The sequence below is a fragment of the Indicator indicator genome, chromosome 18 (assembly GCF_027791375.1).
Source record: "Indicator indicator isolate 239-I01 chromosome 18, UM_Iind_1.1, whole genome shotgun sequence".
Lineage (NCBI taxonomy): Eukaryota > Metazoa > Chordata > Aves > Piciformes > Indicatoridae > Indicator > Indicator indicator.
Genome location: NC_072027.1, coordinates 3,887,444 through 3,909,775, shown reverse-complemented (window position 1 = coordinate 3,909,775; position 22,332 = coordinate 3,887,444). Strand labels below are relative to the sequence as shown.

Sequence of the window (22,332 nt, the reverse complement as noted above, 5' to 3'; positions counted from 1 at the left end):
ATTATCACTATAAACACTCTCTCACCACTGAACCATCCTATTTCTTAGAAAATAAATAAAGAAAATACAGCTGAGTAGCTTCCACTGTACTGTAGATATATTTCTCTACACTTTCTTAACAGAGGAATAATTAAGACAGTGCAGTTTTCTTTCCTGTTGGGAGGACAGAAGCAGTGGTACAGCAGGAGGCAAGGTTTTTCCTCACACCAATACTGTGATCTGTATTTAAGTTCTTTGACCTATCTTTTTCTCCTGCACACAGTGCAGAGGGCTTACACATCACCCCTGTGTGCAGCCTGACTGTAGTTTTTAACAACTGTGTGTATGCACATAGGATGTGTGCAACTTTCTGGAGTTACATGTGTCTCCTGTGAAGCCACTTTGGCTCAACAAACCAGTAGAATCCACAAGGCTGCAGACTGGTGAATATTTGGACCATTATGTCAGTCCTGGTGAGGGTTCTGGCTAACAAGAAGCACTAAAGATGACTTTTGCATCTCTGAAAGATCATTTGTGCCAAGTAAAATTAACCAGTGCTGTAAAACAGCTAAACAGTCACTCTTTGTTGTGCATTTGCACAAGCAGAAGCTTGGGTTTATGGTTTACCTTCTGACCCCTAAATGTCTTTCTCAGGCCTGGAACAGATACTTCAAATTAAAAAGCTTGTTTGAACTCAAGTGAGGACCCTTCAGGGTCAAAACATTTAGGCAGATCATGCTGCAGCCTGTTATCTTGTTGCAACCATCCAAACGAGGGGAGGAATGTTGGTTCTTCCAGTGGGCTTATGGCAAACCTAGGTGCTTGCAAGCCTTGGGGTGGAAAGGTTCAATCCATTTAAGTCTTTGCACTTCTGCCATCTCAAACAGAGTAGTAACTTCCAGCTGCTTTAAACCTGAGAGAATGCACATGAACATGAGTGGCAAACAGTATCTGCTCTCTCTACTACAGACTTAGAAGCACAGGAAAGACTACCCAGGAACATACAAACACAACTGCAGCACAGCACTGCAGCTAAAGAAAGGAGGAGGTGAACACAAAGCTGAGCTTCATGCTGTTCATCTTGATTTCAGACACATAGAAACTAAACCTGAGCATAGGCTGGGATCTCTCAGAGTTAGAAGAAGGGCTGTAGAGGCCTCATTGTGCCTCCAGATTCAGAGCCTCATCACTGTAGTACAAATGAAAACAAAAAGGGACTGAATTTCATTTACTCAGGTGTGTGGAGCCTTTCATAGTCTAGCAGAAAAAAGCCTCCTGTTACCTAATGTGCTCCCTCTGTTCTCCCAGTGCCATGGGTTGAGCAGAGGACACCAGCTCCTTGCCAGAAGAAAAGGATTTTCCAGGGGCAGCACCCTCCTCATTTAAAACCTGTTTTATGTAATAACAGCAGCAGCATAAATTTGGTGGACCTGAGAGCCTGCCTAGTCTGTATTTACCTCTGTCTCACCCCTGGCTCTTGCAGAATCAGAAAGTATCCCCCAGAAAGTGCAGTTATACATTAAATACATCCCTAGGTTAAAAGGAAGTACAACTATACATGGTACTGTATACATGGTACAGTAAGATCCAACCAATGTCTGCAGGGTATTTGCAGCTCTCAGATCCCTTTAGGAAGAGGCACCAAGAAAGGCTGACACACTTGAGGAAGGTGAGACAATGTGGGGCTTGAGGCAATGAATATGCATGTCTGCAGAACATTAGCAAGATGGTTTTGCAGTCAGTTGTTGTTTCCTTCTTCCAGTGGAATATGCAGACAGGGCCTAGAGAAGCAGGCAGGGTAGTTCTCAGCTGTGCAGTGAGGCAGAGCAAATGCTCCTCACCTGCCTGATGCAACCCCAATGACCTCTCTGCATCACCACTGCAAGTCCTTCAGATCTCCTAAGGGACTGGCAGTGGACACACCTCTATCCCCTTTCCTTATGACTTCTGATTTTCGGCACTCACTAACTGCCTTTGCTCTCCTTGGCTCCTCACCCCTTCCAGAAGGAGATGTTCTGGGACAGTTCACAGTTAACCAAATTGAGGGCGAATGGACAGTTTCTTCCAAGAAGCCTCTGGACAGAGAAGACACCGAGAAATATCTCCTGAAGGTTATGGCTTCTGATGGGAAGTTTCAGGCTACCACTGAAGTGGAAATCTTTGTTCTGGACATCAATGATAACAGCCCTGAGTGTGGACAGGTAAGACCTCTGTCCAGGGACATGGAGGGAATGAGGGGAGCAGCTGGGAAGGAGAGAAGGCAGGAGCAAGGCAAAAAGAACAGAAAAAAGCACGTTAAGAGGGTTTGGCTTGTCGTAATTCTTCTCACACAATCCTGTTGCTTTGATTATGCTTAGCAATTTTAATTAAGCTGCATGTCAAGCAAGAACATTAAATCTAGCCTCCAAGCATGTTTGCCAGCAGTAAGTGAGTGCCTAAGCATTATGAAGGATGATTTTTGGAGATAAACAATGCCAGGAAGCCTCCTGGGTAGGGACATGTAAATTACCAAGTTTTAGATCCTGCTAAGCTGAGAGATTCCCATCAGGAGGTTTTTACTGTAGAAAACTGATCGCTGGTATGGACATTACCCATGGTGAGAAAGAACAGTGGTGGTTGCTTCCCAAAGGAGAGATTCAAAGGCTTGTGTGAAATGAGCTCACTGGCCCCAGTCCACACCCCAGCAGCCGGCAATGTGACGCACATTGTGTTCCCCTATAAACCACAAGGTTGATCCTCCTCTGTGAAGCCTCTGCTAGTCCCTTCCTCCCCACAAGGGATGAAGGCATCTGACACCTTCTGTCCTCGCCAGATATTCTACACTGGGAGAGTCTCTGAAGACGCTGCGCCAGGCCTTTTCATTTTGAAAATCTCAGCAACTGACCCTGACGTGGGTAGCAATGCCCAGATAACCTACAGCCTCCACGGGCCTGGAGCAGAGGAGTTCAGGCTGGGCCCACACACAGGTGAGAGCTGAGCAATGGGATGCTCTTATCCTCTTCCTCACCCTCTCCTGAGCAATGCCAACCCCAGCATGGTTCAACACCTACCTCCTCCTGAGCAAACAAAAGGGCAATTCATTCCAGCGCTCCCAATCAAGGAGGGAATAGCAAACAGGTTTATTGCATTGTGGTGTAGAGGAGAGCAAGCTCTGCCCCTTCCCACTGGCATTCACATCGCTCAGAGGCAGGGCAGACACTGTAGCCCACAGCCAGATCTCAAGGAGGAGAGAGAGAGATCAGCAAGTATTTGGCTTGAGTAAGAGAGTCGAGTTCTAAGCCCTAAAAAACCATCAGTGTTGGGCAGTACTGTTTGCAATGACCACACTGATCACTCCAGAGATCACTTGAGGTTCGTTACGCTGCAGAAAGCGTAGTGCAGGAGGGTTTGCAAAGGTGTTCAGAAGCACAGTTTATTCATGAGCACATTTATCCCATGACGCCATCCCCTGCATGAAGTGCAGCCCGACTTCAGGACTCCCCCTGCCAAGCCCTGCCAGGGCACTGGCTGGCAGCGATCCGAGAATAGCCCTGAGCAATGTGGTGTGGAGACACCACCACTATTAGCTGGATTAAAAACACTGTTCAGACTCCGGCTGTTGCCTCCCACGGTTCAGCCAGGAACGTTCATGCTTGAACCTTTCTGAGCTCTCCTGGGCTACAGCCTCAGCTGCAGGAGGCAAAACCATCTCCGGTTCTTCCCAACAGGGGAACTGACCACATCTGCACCTCTTGACCGTGAGCAGAAGCCTGTGTACCACCTCGTGGCCAAAGCAACTGATGGTGGAGGCCGTTCCTGCCAGGCAGATGTCACACTCACCATAGAGGACACCAACGACAACGCACCAAGATTCTTCCCCAGTCACTGCGCCGTGGCCGTTTTTGACAACACCACCACAAAGACTCCCATTGCTGTGGTGGCTGCCAGGGACCTCGATGAAGGTGAGTCAGAATGGGATCTGCTTTTTCAGCAGAGCTCATCTTTCATCCTGAACAGAAACCATTGAAACCTAGGAAAGGGCTACAGCAATGGGCATAGGCAATTGAATCTTGGCAAAGATGGGACTGGACCTCATCGATGGCATGAGGAGGAATGTCTTCACTGTGAGGGTCACAGAGCACTGGAACAGGCTCCCCAGAAGGGTTGTGGAGTCTCCTTCTCTGGGGACTTTCAAGACCTATCTGCATGTGTTCCTGTGCAACCTGTGCTGGATCCTATGGTCCTGCTCTGGCAGGCGGGGTGGACTCAATGATCTTTGGAGGTCCCTTCCAACCCCTAACATCTTGTGAGCCTGTGATGTTCTTGGCTAGCAGGCATCAGCACTTTTGAGACCCCATAGGAAGGGCAATATCTGTAGAAACATGCCAAGTCAGACTTTGAGGACATACTCAGGAAGTGTAACTGTAATCCAAACTGGACAGCAACCTTACCAAAGATGGAGACTGAGAGTGAGAATAATAAGGGATCTGGATGGGCTAGGCAATACGGCTGGAGAGGTCCTTCTGAAGACACAAAAGATGGTCAGAAACATAAGCAAGGGTCCTAAGAAAGGATCTTTCAATAAACCTCTCCAGCAAAGACTGGATTTACAATGGAAGAGAAGGAAGATGATATTTGTCTGCTTTGGAAACAGATATGAGGGAAACTATGTTTGGAAACAAGGGAATCAAAAATGGGAATCAGCAGTAAATACAGACAGGTAACACTGATGGATGATGGTGAGAGTGGCTAGGTGTCAGAACTTACAGATGGGCAGGGGCACATTTGATACTCACATAGCCTCCCTTTTTCCTAGGAATTTAAGGCCATTGAGCACACAGAGTCCTAACAGATTAGAAATACATAAACACAACCAGCAGCATTCCTGCCCACAAATGAATGCTGTCCTTTATCCTTCCAGGTCTCAATGCTGAGGTGGTCTATTCTCTGCCTGACTCTGCCAATGGACACTTTTCAATTGAGGAAACCACAGGGGTGATTCGTCTGGAAAAGCCTCTGAAGGATTCCCAGCATTCAGCATTTGAGCTGACAGTCTGCGCTACTGACCGGGGCACCCCGCAGCCCCTCTCTGCTCTTGGCACTGTCACTGTCTCTGTTGTGGATCTGAATGAGTACCTGCCTGTTTTCTTGGCCCCTGAGTACGTGGCCATGGTAAAAGAAGACGTGGCTGTGGGTACAGAGGTCCTCAACTTGTCAGCCTTGACAAGGGACAACGCAGAAAACCCGGAGATCAAGTATGAAATTGTCAATGGCAATGACCATGGGAAATTTCAGCTCAACTCAAACACAGGTAAGGCAACCTCGTGCCCAAGCATCTCCAGGGTGACCCAACATCAAAAGGTGTCTTTGGAGGCATCTTCTCTGGTTCTCCATTTGACCTGCACTACTTCTCTACTCTGTCTTTAGCCAGCACAAGGAGAGGGAGTAGAGTCTTCTCTTTTACCCTAAATTTTGCCAACTGAGTCACTTCAGGAGTGATCCAAATCTTACTGAAATTAACAGAAAGATTCCTGTTATGTATCTAGGACCTGAAAAAGGTTCATGGGAATAAGGAATACATGGAGAACAAGATGAGAACATTTTTTCACTTTAAAACACAGGGGAAGGAGGTTCAATTTTAAAAGTCTCTCCATCCTGACCCCACAAGGAACCTGCAGCCCAGGGTAACAGGCACCTTTGTTAGGCAGCACTCACTGAGTGTAGATAATCCTGGTCTGGTAATCCTGAGCAGGTGTTGAGCCAGGTTTACTAGCCAAATAAAGCACTGCTCTGTTTGCACAGCAATCTGATAAGATCCCTTATCTGAAGGCCAATGTTAACTCCCTGAAATAAATCCCTGGCTGCATCATCAATGCAGCCTTCTGCCCTTAGCTGTAACATTCTCATCCATGGTGCCTTCCTCAGCTTCTCTGATCCAAGGCTCTTCCCATTTTTCCATATCAATCTTCTTATTAGTTTGTACAACTCAGAAGACACAGTGCAATGTCATATCCAGGGAATCATTCCATGGCAGTTTCAGTGCTGAACTCAGGAAAGCATTGAAGTACACAGTCACATTCTGTCCCCCCCTTTTTTTTTTTCCCCTTTCCACTTTCATTTACATCTTCAGCACATGTTCCTCACTCATTGTTGGAGATTAATAACCTCCTTCTGCTGTCTTGCGTCCCAAGCCGTGTGTGCAAATCACAGCATCTTGCTGTGCGCCTTTTTCTCCTGTACAGTTCTGCATCTACATCTCACACCTTTTCACACTACGTATGATGCAGTTCAGTGATGCTCTACTACTGTCTTGGTCACAGCTTTCAATAGCCCTGTTGGACTCTCATCCTATTTTGTTTCAGATCTCCTCCAGCTAAGAATCCTGGAGACCTTGCAGAGTGAATGTTTATGTCACTTCTTCAAACACTTGATACCAGAATGAGGCAGATTATGGCAGAATCTCTTCAGTTATAGTTTGGTTTATGTGATTCCATGTCCTTTGGTATCCTGATCACAGGATGTTAGGGGTTGGAAGGAACCTCTGAAGATCATCGAGCCCAAACCCCCCTGCCAGAGCAGGACCATAGAATCTATCTGATTTAACCAGAGGAGGTCAAAGCTAGGTCAACAGCAGATTTTTCAGCTGGCAGTTTGGCAGTCACCATGCTGTATCTCCAGCACTCCAAGCAACCTCCCCCAGCATTTATTCAAAGCATCTCCTGTTCTTTTCTATCCATCTGCCAATGCAGGTGCCTTATACATAAATGGGAGTTTGGACTTTGAATCCAGTCATGAGTATTACTTATCCATTGAAGGCACAAGGAAAGGCTCAGCTTCTCTCAGTGATGTGACCATGGTGGTCATCAACATAACTGACATCAACGACCATGCCCCAGAGTTCATTCAAGACCCTTACTTCGTCGATATCCGGGAGGATGCTGCAGTTGGAGAAATCATCCTCACGGTATGGGCATGAACCCAGGCAGCTGTCTGTACCTCTTCTTTTACTTGTGCTGTGCACTATTTACTCTTCTTTTGCACCTTTCCTGGGACAGAATCACCTCGGTGGGTTTCTGATTTTCAACTCTAAGAACCAAGCATGACCTTAAAAAACAACAATTGACAGAATTCCTGGCACTTCATAGACAAGGAGAACATCTTGCCTTTTAAGAAATCTTTAAGTGAAAGCTTGAGATACCTGAGGAGGGCTCAGGAACTTTGGAAATCTCCCAAGAGGGCTAAAATGCCTGCAGAAGACCCTATCCCTGTAACCTGAGAAGGACAGAGTTGAGGCTATTCAGTCTGGAGAAGAGAAGGCTCCAAGGAGACCTTATTGTGGCCTTCCAGTATCTGAAGGGGGCTACAAGAAAGCTGGGGAGGGACTTTTCAGGGTGTCAGGGAGTGACAGGAATAAGAAGAGTGATAAAAAAATAGAAATGGGTAGGTTTGGATTGGATGTTAGGAAGACATTTTCCCCATGAGGGTGGTGAGACACTGGCACAGGTTGCCCAGGGTGGTGCTGGAAGCCTCATCCCTGGAGATTTTTAAGCCTAGGCTGGATGTGGCTGTGAGCAACCTGATGTAGTGTGAGGTGTCCCTGCCCATGGCAGGGGGATTGGAACTGGATGATCCTTGAGGTCCCTTCCAACCCTAACAATTCTATGATTCCATGATTTTCTGGGCAGAATAGCAGAGCCCAAGGTATTTCCATGTAGAGTTCTCTGCCCAGCTTGTGACCTTCACAGGGGTGATGAAGTCAGGAAAGGGATAAGGACAAAGTCATTGTTGTAGCTGTGTGGAGTTTTTGCCTTGAAAAAAAATACTTTGTGACACTTGGGTAAACCACTTTCCTTCCTCCTCCTCATTTAAGGCAAGCTCAAAACAATACCCTTAAATGACAAAAAAAAAAAAAAAGTCCTGCCCCTAATTTCTCCATGGCAAGGCCTTTCTTTTTGAGCCCAGGCTCCTAGCTTTTTCCCCCTCCTAACAGGTGTCAGCTGATGACTTGGATGGAGCAATGAACAATCAGATCACATATTCAATCGTGGAAGGGAATCCCCTAGGACACTTTGCCATTCAACCCAGAAGTGGGCACATCAGCATTGCCAAGCATCTGGACAGGGAGGAGGTGAGTACAAGAAAATGGGATCAGGAAGGGTGAAAGATGTGCCCCAAAAGAGAGAGGGAGTGCAGTAGATTCAGCTGCCTCTTGTTTTCTGAATGATCTACTCAAAACACTGTAAGCAAAAGGCAAGGCTCAGTCATTCACTTTCTAGACTCACAGGTGATGCTGTAGGAAGCCTGGTCTTTAGAGAAGGCAATAGAACCTTCACTGGTCACAATTCTGGGCTTTGGTCTCCTCCACTGGTGCTTCCAGCTGGGTGAGGGTCTGCCCTAAACTGGAATAGCTGGTTCCTGCTTCTCTGTATTAGGGGTATGGGGAGGAGATGGACAGATCACCTGGACAATCTCTCATTCATTTAACAGTAGCAGCTCAAGTCACTACTGACAGATGTCTGCCCAGCTTAGCCTCATCCATCTTTGCCAAGTTGTTTCCCTTCTCTACAGCTATTGTGAGGTTGAATTTTTAGCAGTGTGCTTCATGGATGAAGCCTTAGCCAAGGGCAAAGCTGTTGTTATGGTGCACAGCATGGCCTCAGGCACTTCAACAAGCTGCAGCTGAGTCCAGGACCAATGTGAAAAAGCCACCATTCCTCCAAGTAATCATGCACTGCAAATCCTCCAGATCCCTAGTTATTCCCTGACAATTCGAGCCACGGACAACGGCCACCCTCCCCAGTTCAGCGATGTTGCTGTGAGCATCCAGGTGTCAGATGTCAACGACAACCCTCCTCGCTTCTTCCAGCTCAACTACAGCGTGGTGGTGCAGGTAAGCCAGGAGGTGGTTTCTTCTCCCAGTCCACCTCCAGATACCAAGGAACTCGTGCCTGGGCTGCTCTTGGAGCAGAGGGGTGAGGCAGAGATGAAGCATGTTGTTGTTTTGTGCTCACCTCCACAAAGAACTGGTAGCATCTGCAGGGGCAGATGTTCAACCAACAGATGCCATTTTGCCTTTCAAATAGAATCACAGAATTAACCAGGTTGGAAAAGACCGTTGAGATCATCAAGTCCAATTTATCACCCAACACCATCTAATCAACTGAACAATGGCACTAAGTTCCTCATCCAGTCTTATTTTAAACACTTCCAGGGATGGTGACTCCACCACCTCCCTGGGCAGCACATTCCAATGGCCAATCTCTCTGTGAAGAATTTCTTCCTAACATCCAGCCTAAACCTGCCCTGGCACTGCTTGGGACTGTGTCTTCTCATTCTGTCACTGGTTGCCTGGGAGAAAGGACTAACCCCCACCTGGCTACAACTTCCCTTCAGGTAGTTGTAGACACTTTCCAAGCCTGACTTGCAGCCCCTTTCTCCCTCACCACTGTCCATGTCTACACCACAACATAAAAGAGCAGAGCCATGGATGTGGTCAAGCATCATCATATCTGCTGGATGCAACCCATTTGTCACTTGGGATTCAAAACAGAGAATCCCAGAATCATTTAGGTTGGAACAGACCTCAAGGTCATGAAGTCCAACCATCAACCTAGTATGTCCTCAGAGAGAAAAAGGCAAAATGTGCTTTCATCTGCTCTTGTGCTGGCATGACTCAAGAGGAGAGCAAAGGCATCAGCTCAACCATCTGCACTTAGCTGCCCTACCTGTAACGTCATGACAGGGAGTCCCTTGCCACTGCTGGATCTCTGCCATTGCTGGCACAAGGCTCAGTCTGTGTGTAGTAGAAATGCACATAGGGCTGTGGAAGTTATTTCCCTGTTCCTGACCCAGCAGCTCTAGGGGCACTCTGCTTCCTCTGGGCCTTTTCTCTTTGCTTGCCTTTCTCCACTAACATCTTTCCCCATTTCAGGAGAATGCTCCTGTGGGTACAAGTGTCCTGGAGCTAATTATGAGTGACAGAGACTCCCCAGAAAATGGACCACCATATTCATTCCAGATCACCCAAGGCAATGATGGGAAGGCTTTTGATGTCACCCAAAACGGTCTGCTGGTGACATCATCTGTCCTGAACCGAAAAATAAAGGAACAGTACCTACTACAAGTCCAGGTAAAGCCACCCTTACTGTCCTGTTATCCCTGGAATTCCCCAGGCAGATTAAGTAGCAACAAAAAGAGATTAGGATGGCACAGCTGGATAGAAACACATCTGGCTTCAGAGAAATCCAATCCAGGCACAAACTGTGCAGCTTGGAGCCATCTCCAGAGCTGATTTCTCCACACAGTCTGTTCACAAGAAGCTGAGGACCAGCTTCTGCACTGGTAACACATAACACAGTGAGAAATACTCCATCAGCATTTTCCTTAGACAGGTGCTTTTCCCAGCATCACTCTAGCGACTTCCAGTGAGACCTGGCCCTAAAAACTTTCTCCAAGCATCCTTGTCATTTGAGAAGAGGTTGAAGTTCCTCTTCAAAGAGGATTTCTGTTGTCACAGGGTGAGTTCATCAATGTCCAGTCTTATCAGTAGGGATAGTCCATTACAAACAACAGGATGATATCACACAGAGCACCTTCTTCTTCAATAATGGTCCTGGTTCTGAGAGCCAGGTACTACTAAATTAAGAGCCTCAACCACTAACTGCCTAAGATTAGGGAGAAACCTATCCTATAATCTGATTATTCACAATTTGCTCTTCTGAGGTTCCTTGACTTATGCTAGACAGGATCATAGGATCATCACAGGATGTTAGGGGTTGGAAGGGACCTCCTGAGATCATTGAGTCCAACCTCTCTGCCAAAGCAGGATCACTTAGGGCAGGTCACACAGGAATGCATCCACATGGGTCTTGAAAGTCTCCAGAGAAGGAGACTCCACAACCTCTCTGGGCAGCCTGTTCCAAGATCACAGGATGTCAAGGGTTGGAATGGACCTGAAGGATCGTCTAGTTCCAACCCCTCTGCCAGAGTAGGAGCATAGAATCTAGCACAGGTCACACAGGAACACATCCAGATGGGTCTTGAAAGTCTCCAGAGAAGGAGACTCCACAACCTCTCCGGGCAGCCTGTTCCAGTGCTCTGTGACCCTCACAGTGAAGAAGTTCCTCCTCATGTTGTGGTGGAACCTCCTGTGCTGTAGTTTATATCCATTGCCCCTTGTCCTATCCCAGGGTGCAACTGAGCAGAGCCTGTCCCCTCCCTCTTGACATTCAGCCCTCAGATATTTATAAATGTTTACTAAATCCCCTCTCAGTCTTCTCTTTTCCAGACTAAAAAGCCCCAGGGCTCTCAGCCTCTCCTCACAGATAGGCATTGTCAGAGGTGGGACACAGGCTCAAATATCCAGGAGGGTGAGCAAATGGTTTGATGTGTGCAGCTGCTTTAGACCTGTGTACACTCGGACATGGAACCCCAAAGACTGGCTACATCTCTAGAAAGGATTAATCCTCAAGGAAACCAGAGCCACCCAGGCATGCCTCAGCTGCTGATGAGCACACAGAGACATGAGCACAACCCCACTGCTAACAGAAGGTTTCAAACAGTCTCCGTGCTGGAAAGCATACCTGGGGCCACCTCCAAGCAGAGGTGCAACACTCCTGCCAATTTTTGCCATTCCTTCCTCATTCCTAACCCATTCCCTGACAGCTTCCACCCACTGCTACATGCAGGGCACTCTTCTTTGCAAGACCTCCTCAGCCCACCCAGTCGGGTGAGGTGGCAGTTAAAGTCATCACTTGGCAATAATGGATCCTTCTGTTTTCCTTGACAGGTCTCTGACAGTGGCATCCCTCCCCTGTCCTCCTCTGCATTTATCAATATCCAGGTGACTGAGCAGAGCCAGTATGCCCCCTCAGCCCTTCCCCTGGAAATATTCATCACCACCAACGAGGAAGCCTTCCGAGGTGGTGTTCTGGGCAAGATCCACGCCACGGACCGAGACCCCCACGACACGCTGTTGTACACTCTGGTGGCACAAGTGCCCCAGGAGGGGCTTTTCTCTGTTGGGGCTGCAGATGGGAAGATCATCGCCGGGGACAAGCTTCCCCATGGCCACTACTTCCTGAATGTGACAGTCAGCGACGGCACCTTCACAGCCGCCACCGGCGTCAACATCCACGTGTGGTGCTTCACGCAGGAAGCCTTGGACAAGGCAGTGGTGCTGCACTTTCGCCACCTCTCTCCTGAGGAGTTTGTGGGGGACCACTGGCGAAACTTGCAGAGGTTCCTGGGGAACATCCTGGTCACCCGGCGCCAAAACATCCACATGGCCAGCTTGCAGCCGGCAGCCGCCTCCGACGGCGTGGACTTGCTGCTGGCTGTCGGGGAGCCGCACGGCTCCCTGTACGAGCCTCGGGTCCTGGCGAACAAGATCACGGTGTCGGCCGGGGAGATGGACCAGCTCGTCGGCCTCCGGATGAAGAAAGCCATCCACGTGCCCTGCCACGGGGCAGACTGTGCCCACCGTGTCTGCAAGGAGACCATCCAGATGGACCCAGGCACGATGTCGACTTACAGCACTGCCCGGCTCAGCGTCCTCACCCCGCGGCACAGCTTGGAGCAGATCTGTTCTTGCAACGGTGAGCAAAGCTTCCTGCTAGTGTCCCACCCCACAAACCTGGGCCTATTGTGTTCTCCTTCTAAAGCACCTGGACTTCCCATGGGATTAGGTTGCCCAATGACCAACAACTTTGCTTGCAATTTCAAAGCCAAATCTTAAAAGCTTGGAGGCTTCACAAAGTCTTTTTCTTTCCATTAATCTCCTGTAGCATTAAAGAGCAGCAACATGTATCCATCTCATTGGGAAAAGTCACTTCTACTTAGCAGGTTATAGAATCATAGAATTGTTTGGGTTGGAAGAGACCTCAAAGATCATCCAGTCCCAACTTCCCTGGCATGGGCAGGGACACCTCACACTACATCAGGTTGCTCAGAGCCACATCCAACCTGGCCTTAAAAACCTCCAGGGATGAGGCTTCCACCACCTCCCTGGGCAACCTGTTTCAGTGTCTCACCACCCTCATGGTGTAAATCTTCTTCCTAACATCCAATCTGAATCTATCCATTTCTAGTTTTGTTCACTTCCCCCTAATCCTATCACTCCCTGACACCCTAAAAAGTCCCTCCCCAGCTTTCTTGCAGTCCCCCAGCTGTGGGAGGTGCAGTGTGGCAGTACCTGGCTTCCCATGGATAGGAACTGTTCCTGGGCAGCCCTGGTGACAGCCTAGGAAAAGTGGCAAAGCTTGGTACAGTCCATAGACTCAAAGTGAGACAAAGCTGAGACCTTTCCCTCACTTTCCCTCCAGGCACAGCTGTGAGGTTCGGGGGGCACAGCTACATTTGGTACCAGCACTCGCAGACGGGCTCCTGGCACATGCACTTCCGCCTGAAGACTCACCAGCTGCACGCTGTTGTGTTCCATGCCAATGGCACTGACCATGCCACCCTGGAGGTAGGTGTTAGAATGCACAGGGATTTCTTTCCAGTGTAAAAAATAATTAAAAAAAAAACAACTTGCTCTTTCAGAGAAGGGAACCACACAGAAAGAAGATGCAACAATGTGTACCCTTGGTAATTCACGCTGCTCAAACATAGCCTTGGGAAGACCAAGCAAGAGCCAAGCACAGTTTGGCAGTGGCTGCAACCACACCTAGTGAATTGGTTTTCACATCTGTGAATGCCTGTGCTTGTCTCTGGTGTGAAGGCAGCTTTCACCCCCTATCATACATCTACATCGTCTTTCCTTATGGTTTGCTTCTCCATCCCTCTCATCACACCTCTCAGGGTGAAGAATTCCCCAGGCGGAATTCTTCCCAGACCAGGCTGCTTCCACTGTAGCAAAAGGGAAGAGCTCCCTCACAGACTTCAGGAGTGGAGTCGAGCTCCCACTGAGCACACAAGTTGTCTGCCAGACCACATTATGATTGGGATAACAGGATATGAAGATGAGGAGGGCACTGGTGAGCTCTGAGGTTAGGAATAATATCACCAGCCTTCAGCTGTCAGTCAGGTCACACACCTCATCAAATGGACTTCATATTAAAGGTCCTTCACAGTAATGGACAGAACAGACAAAACAGAAGACTTAAATGCTGTTTCTCAACCTCCTACTCTTTTCAACCACTTTGTTCAGGTGGTTTCAGTGTTTCACACACCTGCAGAGCCAGGAACATTTGTCTGATCTCTTTCCTTCCCTTGGCTGCACACCAAATCAATCCAGCATTCAAAGATCATCTCCTTTTTCCACTTTGCCAACAGAAGGAAAGCAGCAGATGACTAAAGAATAGGGGATTTGTATATTCCTCATTAATTAAATTCAGACTAAAGGGAGACCAAGAACACAGGACACACTTATCAGCTTACAGAGTTCTGTCCTGCAGACTAATGGCAGTGAGATCTACACACTGAAACCTACCTGGAAGTGTTCATCCTGTCCACAAACTCCTTCACCCCTTCTCATGGTTTCACAACCCCATTTTCCTATTTTGAAATACTTTTCTTTCCACTTTTATAAAAGACCCACACAGACAGAGTGAGCTGCCCAGCAGCCAACGCCCAGGGACCTGCCCAAAGTACATATTGCAAGTTCCTGCTGCCACAGACATAGCTCCAAATGAGCAAGAGCAGAGAAACATCATCCATATGCCCTGTACCTATCTCCAAGAGTGGCATTAAGCTGCATTGTAAAGAGCTGATGAGACAAACTTAGCTGCTCGAGAAGGGTCTCTTGCTTTCTGCCCCATCTCTGAAGAAGAGTCACCATGTAGTTCAGCAGGAGTCCAGCACTTCAGATGGTGCTCAGAAGGGCAGGAAGCTCAAATGAGCCAGGCCTCACACACAAAGTCAAGGGAAAAAAGGCTCCTTATTGATGGAGTTCAGCATCCTCATGGTCTCCCACACCCAGATGTCTCCACACACTTTGCAGACTGCAATACTCTAGCTATGAGCAAAAGCTTTGAAAGAATCCTAAGTGATGTTTTGTAGATTGGGTGAAGAGGGTGAGTTCTCCTAAGGGCATGCATATCATCACCCTTCCAATCCCTAAGCTCTCCTGATGTTCAGAAATAGGCTGCAGCAAGAGAATGGCAAACCAGGCAAGCTGGGAAAGACTTGGAGTCTGTCAGTTCTTGCTCTAGGGAATCGAGTTCTCAGCTGTGTCCCAGCCCCAGAAATTGATAAGCCCAATCTAAAGACCCATCTGAAGTGAAATCATGTTCCTCCTGATAAAGTGAAGTGACAAAGTTGCCAGTTGTGCAAAGAAATTTACACACATGCTGCCCTGAGGCAGCCTTCCCTTCCCTGGTGCGTGCCAGCTGCATCTAGTTCTTCCTTCCCTCAGCAGTTTTCTTCTCCCACTGGGATTTATTTACACAGTGGACTTCTCTAAGAGTTAACTGATGACCTGCTTTTGACCCCTCCAGAGTAGCTCTTTCAATGTTGTTGGGTTCCCTCAGAGTTCAGTGTAGCCCACAATCACTCCTCCTCTTCCAAGCATCACCACTCCTCACTATCTCTAATGCCCCCCATGAAGATCTCTTTTGCCTGGGATGAATTGCTTGATGTTGTGTAGCAAGCTCTGCAGGTTTTCCATGAATGTTTTCTTCCATCTCTTTTCTCCTTCTCCCTAGGCTCTTGGCTTCTATGAGAGAGGCTTTACAAACATAGCACTGAGGAGGAAAAGGTGAAAGGGGTTTTACCCTTTCTTCTTCTTCCATATGAGTTTTAAATATTAATCTTGGGCCACAAGTAGAAATTTCTGACATCCCAGTTTACTGCAGAAGACACTGGTGTGGTTCACTTTCAGCAGTTCACTATCTTGTCTCCCTCCCATCTACTGGTGATCAAGGATTAGATTGCAACACCTATCAGCAGCTTTGGCCTGGCTTTCCAGCATGCTGGTTAGGAGCTGGGTACAACAGTAACTCCTTTCTCTGCCTCCCATCTCTTCCTTGCCTCCTCCAGAGAAAGCTGCCAGTACTCCTCCTCGACAAGGCCCTTTCAGCACTCTCACCCATGCCAAAGGGGCAACTTCTCCAGCACTTTCCCCACCACTAATGAGACAGTGAGGACAGAATAAAGGCCATGTGGCCCAGAACAAGAGTCCACCTGTGACTGGTGATGGACCTGTGTGTAGTCTGAATACCAGGGCTCTGATTAAGCTCAGGAAGGGAGGAGGATGAGCAGCTTCAGGAGGATGATCGCACAGCCCTGCCCCCTGTTAATGGAAAGATGAACTTCCCTCCCTGCACACTGGTTAAAGGTTGCAGGGAAGGACCACTGGTGAAATTGTGCCAGGGAGAGGAAGGGGTTTTGCAAACTAAAAGAGGCTGCAGTCACCTAGACAGGCTTTAACTGACCAATTCACAGCTAAACATGGGGGAAAGAGGCTGCATTTGCCTAGCTGATAATTTCTGCAGTCTGAAAGTTGGGACTGATCTTGACTCTCAGTGCTCAGGCAAGGAGGGGATCAAGCAGCAGAAGTGTTGAAAGCCTCCATGAAGAGCAGGCACCCATGTCATAGCTAACCAAGAGTTCTGGGCCATGTTTTGCAGATGGTCAATGGAGTCCCTCAGCTTGGGTACAGCTGCAGGGGGAACTACACCGGGAACCTCTCCTCCTCGCGTTTTGTGAGCGACGGAGAGTGGCACTCGGTCTTCCTGGAGGTGAAGAACACATCTGTCCGCCTGCTGGTCGATGGCCTGGGCAATGCCTCTCTGCAGCTGCCAGGGACCTGTCATGTCTCCCAGGGCAGACGAGATCTGCTGTTTGGTGGCCTCCGACAGCCGCTCCAGTCCCAGCGAGTCACATCGGGGTTCAGAGGCTGCCTGGATGTGGTTGCGATCAACGGCAGAGAAGTGGTTCTCCTGCCCGGGAAAGGGCAAGCCAAGGAAGTGGTGGAGGAGGTGGGGATAAAGCAGTGCTGCTCCCCCACTGGTGCCTGCAGCAGCAACCCCTGCCTCAACAACGGGATGTGCTCCGAAACCCATGGAGGAGGTATGTGAACATCCCACCCAGAGCAATGGGAGAGCAATAAGCAGTGAGGGGAGGGAAAGATGCAACCTCTTCATTCATCCCTATGCTGAGGAGCACCTCCAGAGGAGAATCAGGGGTCCCCTGTCTTGAGGGATCTCAAGTGAGAGCTGAATCAGTGCAGCAACAGCTAAGGGGTGTGAGATCATCATCCTGGCTCTCACCAAGAGACCATGGCCCAGAGGGCAGGAGGAGATATTTCTAAGGAGTGTGCATGGCCTAGAAGAGCACAGCATTGCCAAAAGCTCAAATGTAAATTGAAATTCCACCCACCCCTCTGCATCCTCTCTGCTTGAGGAGCCATTATCAAAGCTGGAATCAAGCAAAATAGGATCAGGCAGTGATGGTATCTGGGCAGAAACAAGCCAAGATCTTAGTCTATTCCCACTACAGTCAGTGACTCCTCAGGGCTACAGGAAAAGATATGGGAAAACCATAAGCTCAGATCCAAGAGTCTCAGGCTAACATGAGGTACACATGTTCAAGAGAGGTTGACACCAGGCTTTGCCCAAGACTCTCACCATTGCCCCATTCCTCCCATCAGAGGGTTTCCCCACAGCAAGCAGTGTCACAGGCACAGGGTTGGTTTGCAGTGGCCCTGGGGAAGAAACTGCTCCCAGAGATGTCCACCCTTGTGTCATTGCCCTACACCCATCCTCTCACACCTCAGCCTAACATCCCATCTACCCAGATAGATACTGTCTGCACTTTGACCCTTCCTTGGGGCAGAGGTGCTTTCCAGGCTGCTGGGCAGAAACTCTTCCTGCAGCTCTGCTCTTTGGAGCCATTGCCAGAACTCACACCCTGCCCAGCGAGCAAGAGAGGATGGAGGAGGGAGCACACCTCCTCCTGCCCTGCCCCAAGCCTCTGGGAACAAGATTCCCAGCCCTGTCGACTCAGCAGCTGCCTGGTTCAGGTGAACTTGTTTGACATCTGTCCCTAAGAGTAAGCCTGGCTGGCACTCCCACGTCAGCCTTACCCCTGAGACCCTCCACACACAAAATCCCTCTGGCTAGGCTGGAAGGGGCTCAAAGCCCATGAGGGGAAAACTCATCTCTGCTCCAAGTCAAGGCATCACCTGCTTGCTTTGCAGACAGCATAACATGGGAGGGGGAAGAGCAAAAAATCACTCCCTCATTAATAATCTACTAATCATCCAGAGCCCTTCCCATAGTTTCCTTCCAAGATGATTATCAAGTTCTCCTGCAAAGGGCCCAGATGCCCAAGAAATAGCTTGTGGGACATGGCCCCAGGCAGAAACACGCTGGACACTGCCACAGGGAAGGGGCTGCTCAAGGGACATTGAGTTTGTGAGGCTGTCCTGGGTGCTTGGCTTCCTTGAGCTCAGCTCTGGAGCCCATGGGCATGCAGTGACAGTTTATGCAAAGCTCTGCCCAGGGATCTCAGGCGTGGGATTACCTGCACAGGCACAGACAGGTCTGTGCAGGCGAGCCCAGGAAGGCCACCTGGCTGCATGAGAACCCTTCTGTGCAGCTCAGAAAAGGCCAAAGCCAGACCAGCCACCACACCAACCACAGCACTGGGGACTACAGGTGCAAGCACATGTGAACCCCCACATCCAGGAACACGTGTGCTTGGGCACACTCAGCCCTACAGGCAGTGTCCAGCACCTGCTGCACGAGGCTCAGCACATCTTTGCAGCATAGCCACCGACACACGTGTAGAAACAGGTCTGCATTCGTCCCCCCTGTGCTCTGCAGCAGAGACGTTTCCTTTGCGGACGAGCAGCAAAGACTTTTCAAGCATGCTGTGAGGTTGAAGCTCTGAACTTCCCGCATGGCACCCCCAGCTGTGTGACTAGCAGGAGCCCAGCACAGCCAGGGGCGTTCCCGTGCTCAGGGCTATGCTAAACAGCGGCCAAAAACACAAAGAGCAGCAGCCCCGCTCCGAGCCCCCAGCCCGGCAGGGTTTCTCACTGGCTGCGAGCAGACACCTCCCCCAGGCAAGAGAAACCCAACGTGTTGAGGCAGGAGCTTCACACCACAAGAACCTGCAGGACCAAAGTCTTCAGAGAACAATGAAGTTACAGACGACTGCATTTAGCAGAGTCAGAAACTGTGACTCAGCCAGACAGGCTCCCCTTCCTTGAACCTGGATTTGTCCCCCAACTTCTCCATGCAATAAAGCTGTGCCTTGGACGCATTCCTGGCAGGGGTAGGGTCTGTGTCAAGAGATGGCAGGATTGATTTGCTGCTTAAATAGCTCTCTAGTGCTATTGCATTGTCCCAGAGCGGCCACCCAGCCTCCAGCAACTGCTCCAGGTCTTGTAACCCACCCAGAAGCCTTCAGTGGGCGGCCTGGGTGCTCCACAGCACCTCTGCAGCACCAAGTACCTATGCTCAGGTGGCCAGACTGAGCCCTCTAGGGTGCCGGCAGCACCAGGCACTGCTCCTCCTTGTTCCTGCCAGTTCTTCCATATGGACACAGTTCCTGCATGCCATTCTCTCACCCTCTCCAGGTTACACCTGTATCTGCCCCGGGCTGTTTTCTGGTGAGCACTGTGAGCTGGGGGACAGTCCCTGCGACTCCAAGCCCTGTCTGCACGGGGGAACCTGCACCCTCACTGCCACCGGCTACTCCTGCCACTGCCCTGACTGGTACCTGGGCGAAAGGTAAGGTCCGGGAAGGCTTCAGGTGGGCTGAAAACCTGCTCTCTACCAGCGGGCACTGCACATTTCTGGAGCTCCCCAGTTCCAGACGCACTCTAAGCCGCACGTCCCTGAGCACTGCAGCAAGGAAGCGTTGGAAGGCAGAGCTGAGCAGACCAGGACATAAAGAGCTCTGCCATCGTGTGGTCACTGCCTTTCTGTGCCCATCTCCTCCCAGACATTACGAGTGCTTGGTGCAGGTTCAAAGCTTCTTGCGAGGGGAAGAGTCTCTGCTCACACACTGGTGTGGGCTGAGCTTGGCTGTGCTGGAGGCACTCTGGAAGCACCGACCTAGGTGGCAGGAGGATGCCCCAAGGCTGAGAGAACACTATGTCACCTGCCCCTTCCTTCAGTAGCTGAGACATCCATCCTGGGTGCTCAAGGGGCTGTTTCTCCCCAGGGGAGTTTCTGTCCCAGCTCCTAGACACAATTCATCCAACTCAACATCTTTCTTAAACTGAGGGGCCCACAACTGGACACAGCACTCGAGGTGTGGTCTAACCAGTGCTGAGTACAGGGGCAGAATGACTTCCCTGCTCCTGCTGGCCACACTATTTCTGACACAGGCCAGGATGCCACCTGGGCACACTGCTGGCTTATGTTCAGCCTACTGTCAACTACAGTTCTAGCTGCAAGCCCAGGCTGATGGTGGTTGTCTCCATCTCTTCTTCCTCCCAGGTGTGAGAAGCTGGCTGAGGAGTGCCAAGAGAACCCGTGCCGGAACGACGGGCGCTGCGTCAGCAGCCAGGGCTCCGTCCGCTGCATCTGCCCCTCCGATTACCAGGGGCACTACTGCACGCAGCCCATCATCACCCCTGCCATCGTGCCCACCCAGTGGGCAGTGGGCCCCGAGGAGATCGCAGAGATCGTGGCCGGCGTGCTGGGGGCGGCCATCCTGGTCGTGGCCTTCGTGCTCATCCGCAAGCGCTACCGGCACCGGGCCAAGGCTCACAAGCCTGTGGCCAGGGAGGACCCCGACCTGCTCTCCAAGAGTGAGTTCTCCAAGAGCGTGGGTGTGGGCACCCAAGGCGTGCCACCCATCGAGCTCAACATCCTTAGTGACACAGCACACAACAACCTGGACCGGGCCACGCCAGAGCAGCGCAAACCCAGCAGCACCCCCGAGTTCCTTACCTTCAGCTCAGCCAACGCCCCGAAGCACCGGGGCACCATCGTGTGCAGCGTGGCACCCAACCTGCCCCCCGCTGCACCCCCCTCCAACTCTGACAACGAGTCCTTCATCAAGTGCACTTGGGCCAGGGAGGAGATGGGTCAGTAGTCACAGCTTTTTCTTGCTCTCACACGTCCCTCTTCTCCTTGTGAAGTGGGTTTGCACACACGAGGGACCAACAGTGCCACTTAAATCCAGGCAAAGCATGGGCAGATGCCACCTAAGCCCTGATGTAGGTCTTTTGTTGGCTCTTCTCTCCCTGCTCACCAGTACCTCCCTGCTTAAAGGCAAGCAAAGCATGGGCAGATGCTGCCCAAGCCCTGCTGTGGGTCCTTTATTGGCTCTTCTCTCCCTGCTCACCAGTACATTCCAATTTTCTGCTTTAACCTTCTTAGTCTCATACATGATCAGCCATTAATGCATAGCCTGGACTCTAACACATCCTGAGTCAAAAGGCCCTATAAAAGAGTATAATGAAGTTAAGGGGAAAAAAAATTGAGATTCTAAAAGTCAGTGTGAGTTTTAGTGGAGGCATTTTCATCAGTGCTCCCTAGCACCTTCAAGGAAGCCTGTTGCATGGCTCCAAGACAGCAAGGTTGCTGATACTTCTCTATGCATGAGCTCATCACCAAAGTACACTGGCAGAAGAGTGCCCACCAGAGTAAAAGCAGGGAAAGTGGCTTGCTTGCTCTGCCCTTGTTCCTTCATCATGCAAGACACTTGGGATGCAGTGTGTGTTTTGGGTGCTAGAGCAGTGGATGCCTGAAGGCTGGTGGCAACACTGCCTCAGCACAGCCCTCAGGCCTCCTCAGTTCCCAAAGCAGCAATGGCAACTCTCCTGTCTACACATCTCCTTTCTTCCCTGGTCTGCCACCTCTCCTGCAGGCTCAGAGGAGGGATGGGTGGGAGGTTGAGGGAAAGCAGCAGCCTGAACTGCAGCTAACACAGCTCTCTTTTATCCCAGTCTACCCGGCAGAAACAACCTACTGGCCTCCCCGGTACCTGTCATCAGACGTCCAGGAATATTCCCACTATGAGATCATCCAAGGCCCCCCTGCATCCTCCTCCCACCCCCCTCTGCCCCCGCCCCCTCCTCCGCCGGCGGACGCGGAGCCAGTGGCCCTTTACGGAGGCTTCCCCTTCCCCCTGGACCAGAGCAACAAGCGGGCCCCCATCCCACCCCGCTACAGCAACCAGAACCTGGAGGACTTCTTACCACTGGACATGGGAGCTTCCCAGTGCCAGAACGAATACACAGCCATCAGCTACTACCCAGCCCAGCTGGTGCAGGGCGAGGGCATCCCGTACCAGCCCGAGCCCGGCTACAAGAGGGTGAGCATGCGTCTGAGTGTGGCCCAGCCCTCCTATGCAGACTGTGAGGTGGGCCACCAGCCCAGCATCCGAGCCCAGCCCCTTCCACCCCCCAACTACGAGGGCTCCGATATGGTGGAGAGTGACTATGGGAGCTGCGAGGAGGTAATGTTTTAA

General features: G+C 50.3%; 1 protein-coding gene across 1 annotated transcript in view; it reads left to right on the top strand.

The window, feature by feature from the left end:
* Positions 1-22,332, top strand: part of FAT2 (FAT atypical cadherin 2) — a 47,915-nt gene extending 25,583 nt beyond the window's left edge. Inside the window, exons 10-23 of the mRNA XM_054389096.1 lie at positions 1,984-2,180; positions 2,792-2,945; positions 3,687-3,920; positions 4,880-5,269; positions 6,708-6,922; positions 7,949-8,086; positions 8,705-8,848; positions 9,890-10,087; positions 11,747-12,554; positions 13,281-13,426; positions 16,527-16,968; positions 19,484-19,637; positions 20,352-20,944; positions 21,809-22,332. Coding sequence (XP_054245071.1) covers positions 1,984-2,180; positions 2,792-2,945; positions 3,687-3,920; positions 4,880-5,269; positions 6,708-6,922; positions 7,949-8,086; positions 8,705-8,848; positions 9,890-10,087; positions 11,747-12,554; positions 13,281-13,426; positions 16,527-16,968; positions 19,484-19,637; positions 20,352-20,944; positions 21,809-22,332 — 4,337 coding nt within the window. The remainder of the gene's footprint in view (positions 1-1,983; positions 2,181-2,791; positions 2,946-3,686; positions 3,921-4,879; positions 5,270-6,707; positions 6,923-7,948; positions 8,087-8,704; positions 8,849-9,889; positions 10,088-11,746; positions 12,555-13,280; positions 13,427-16,526; positions 16,969-19,483; positions 19,638-20,351; positions 20,945-21,808) is intronic.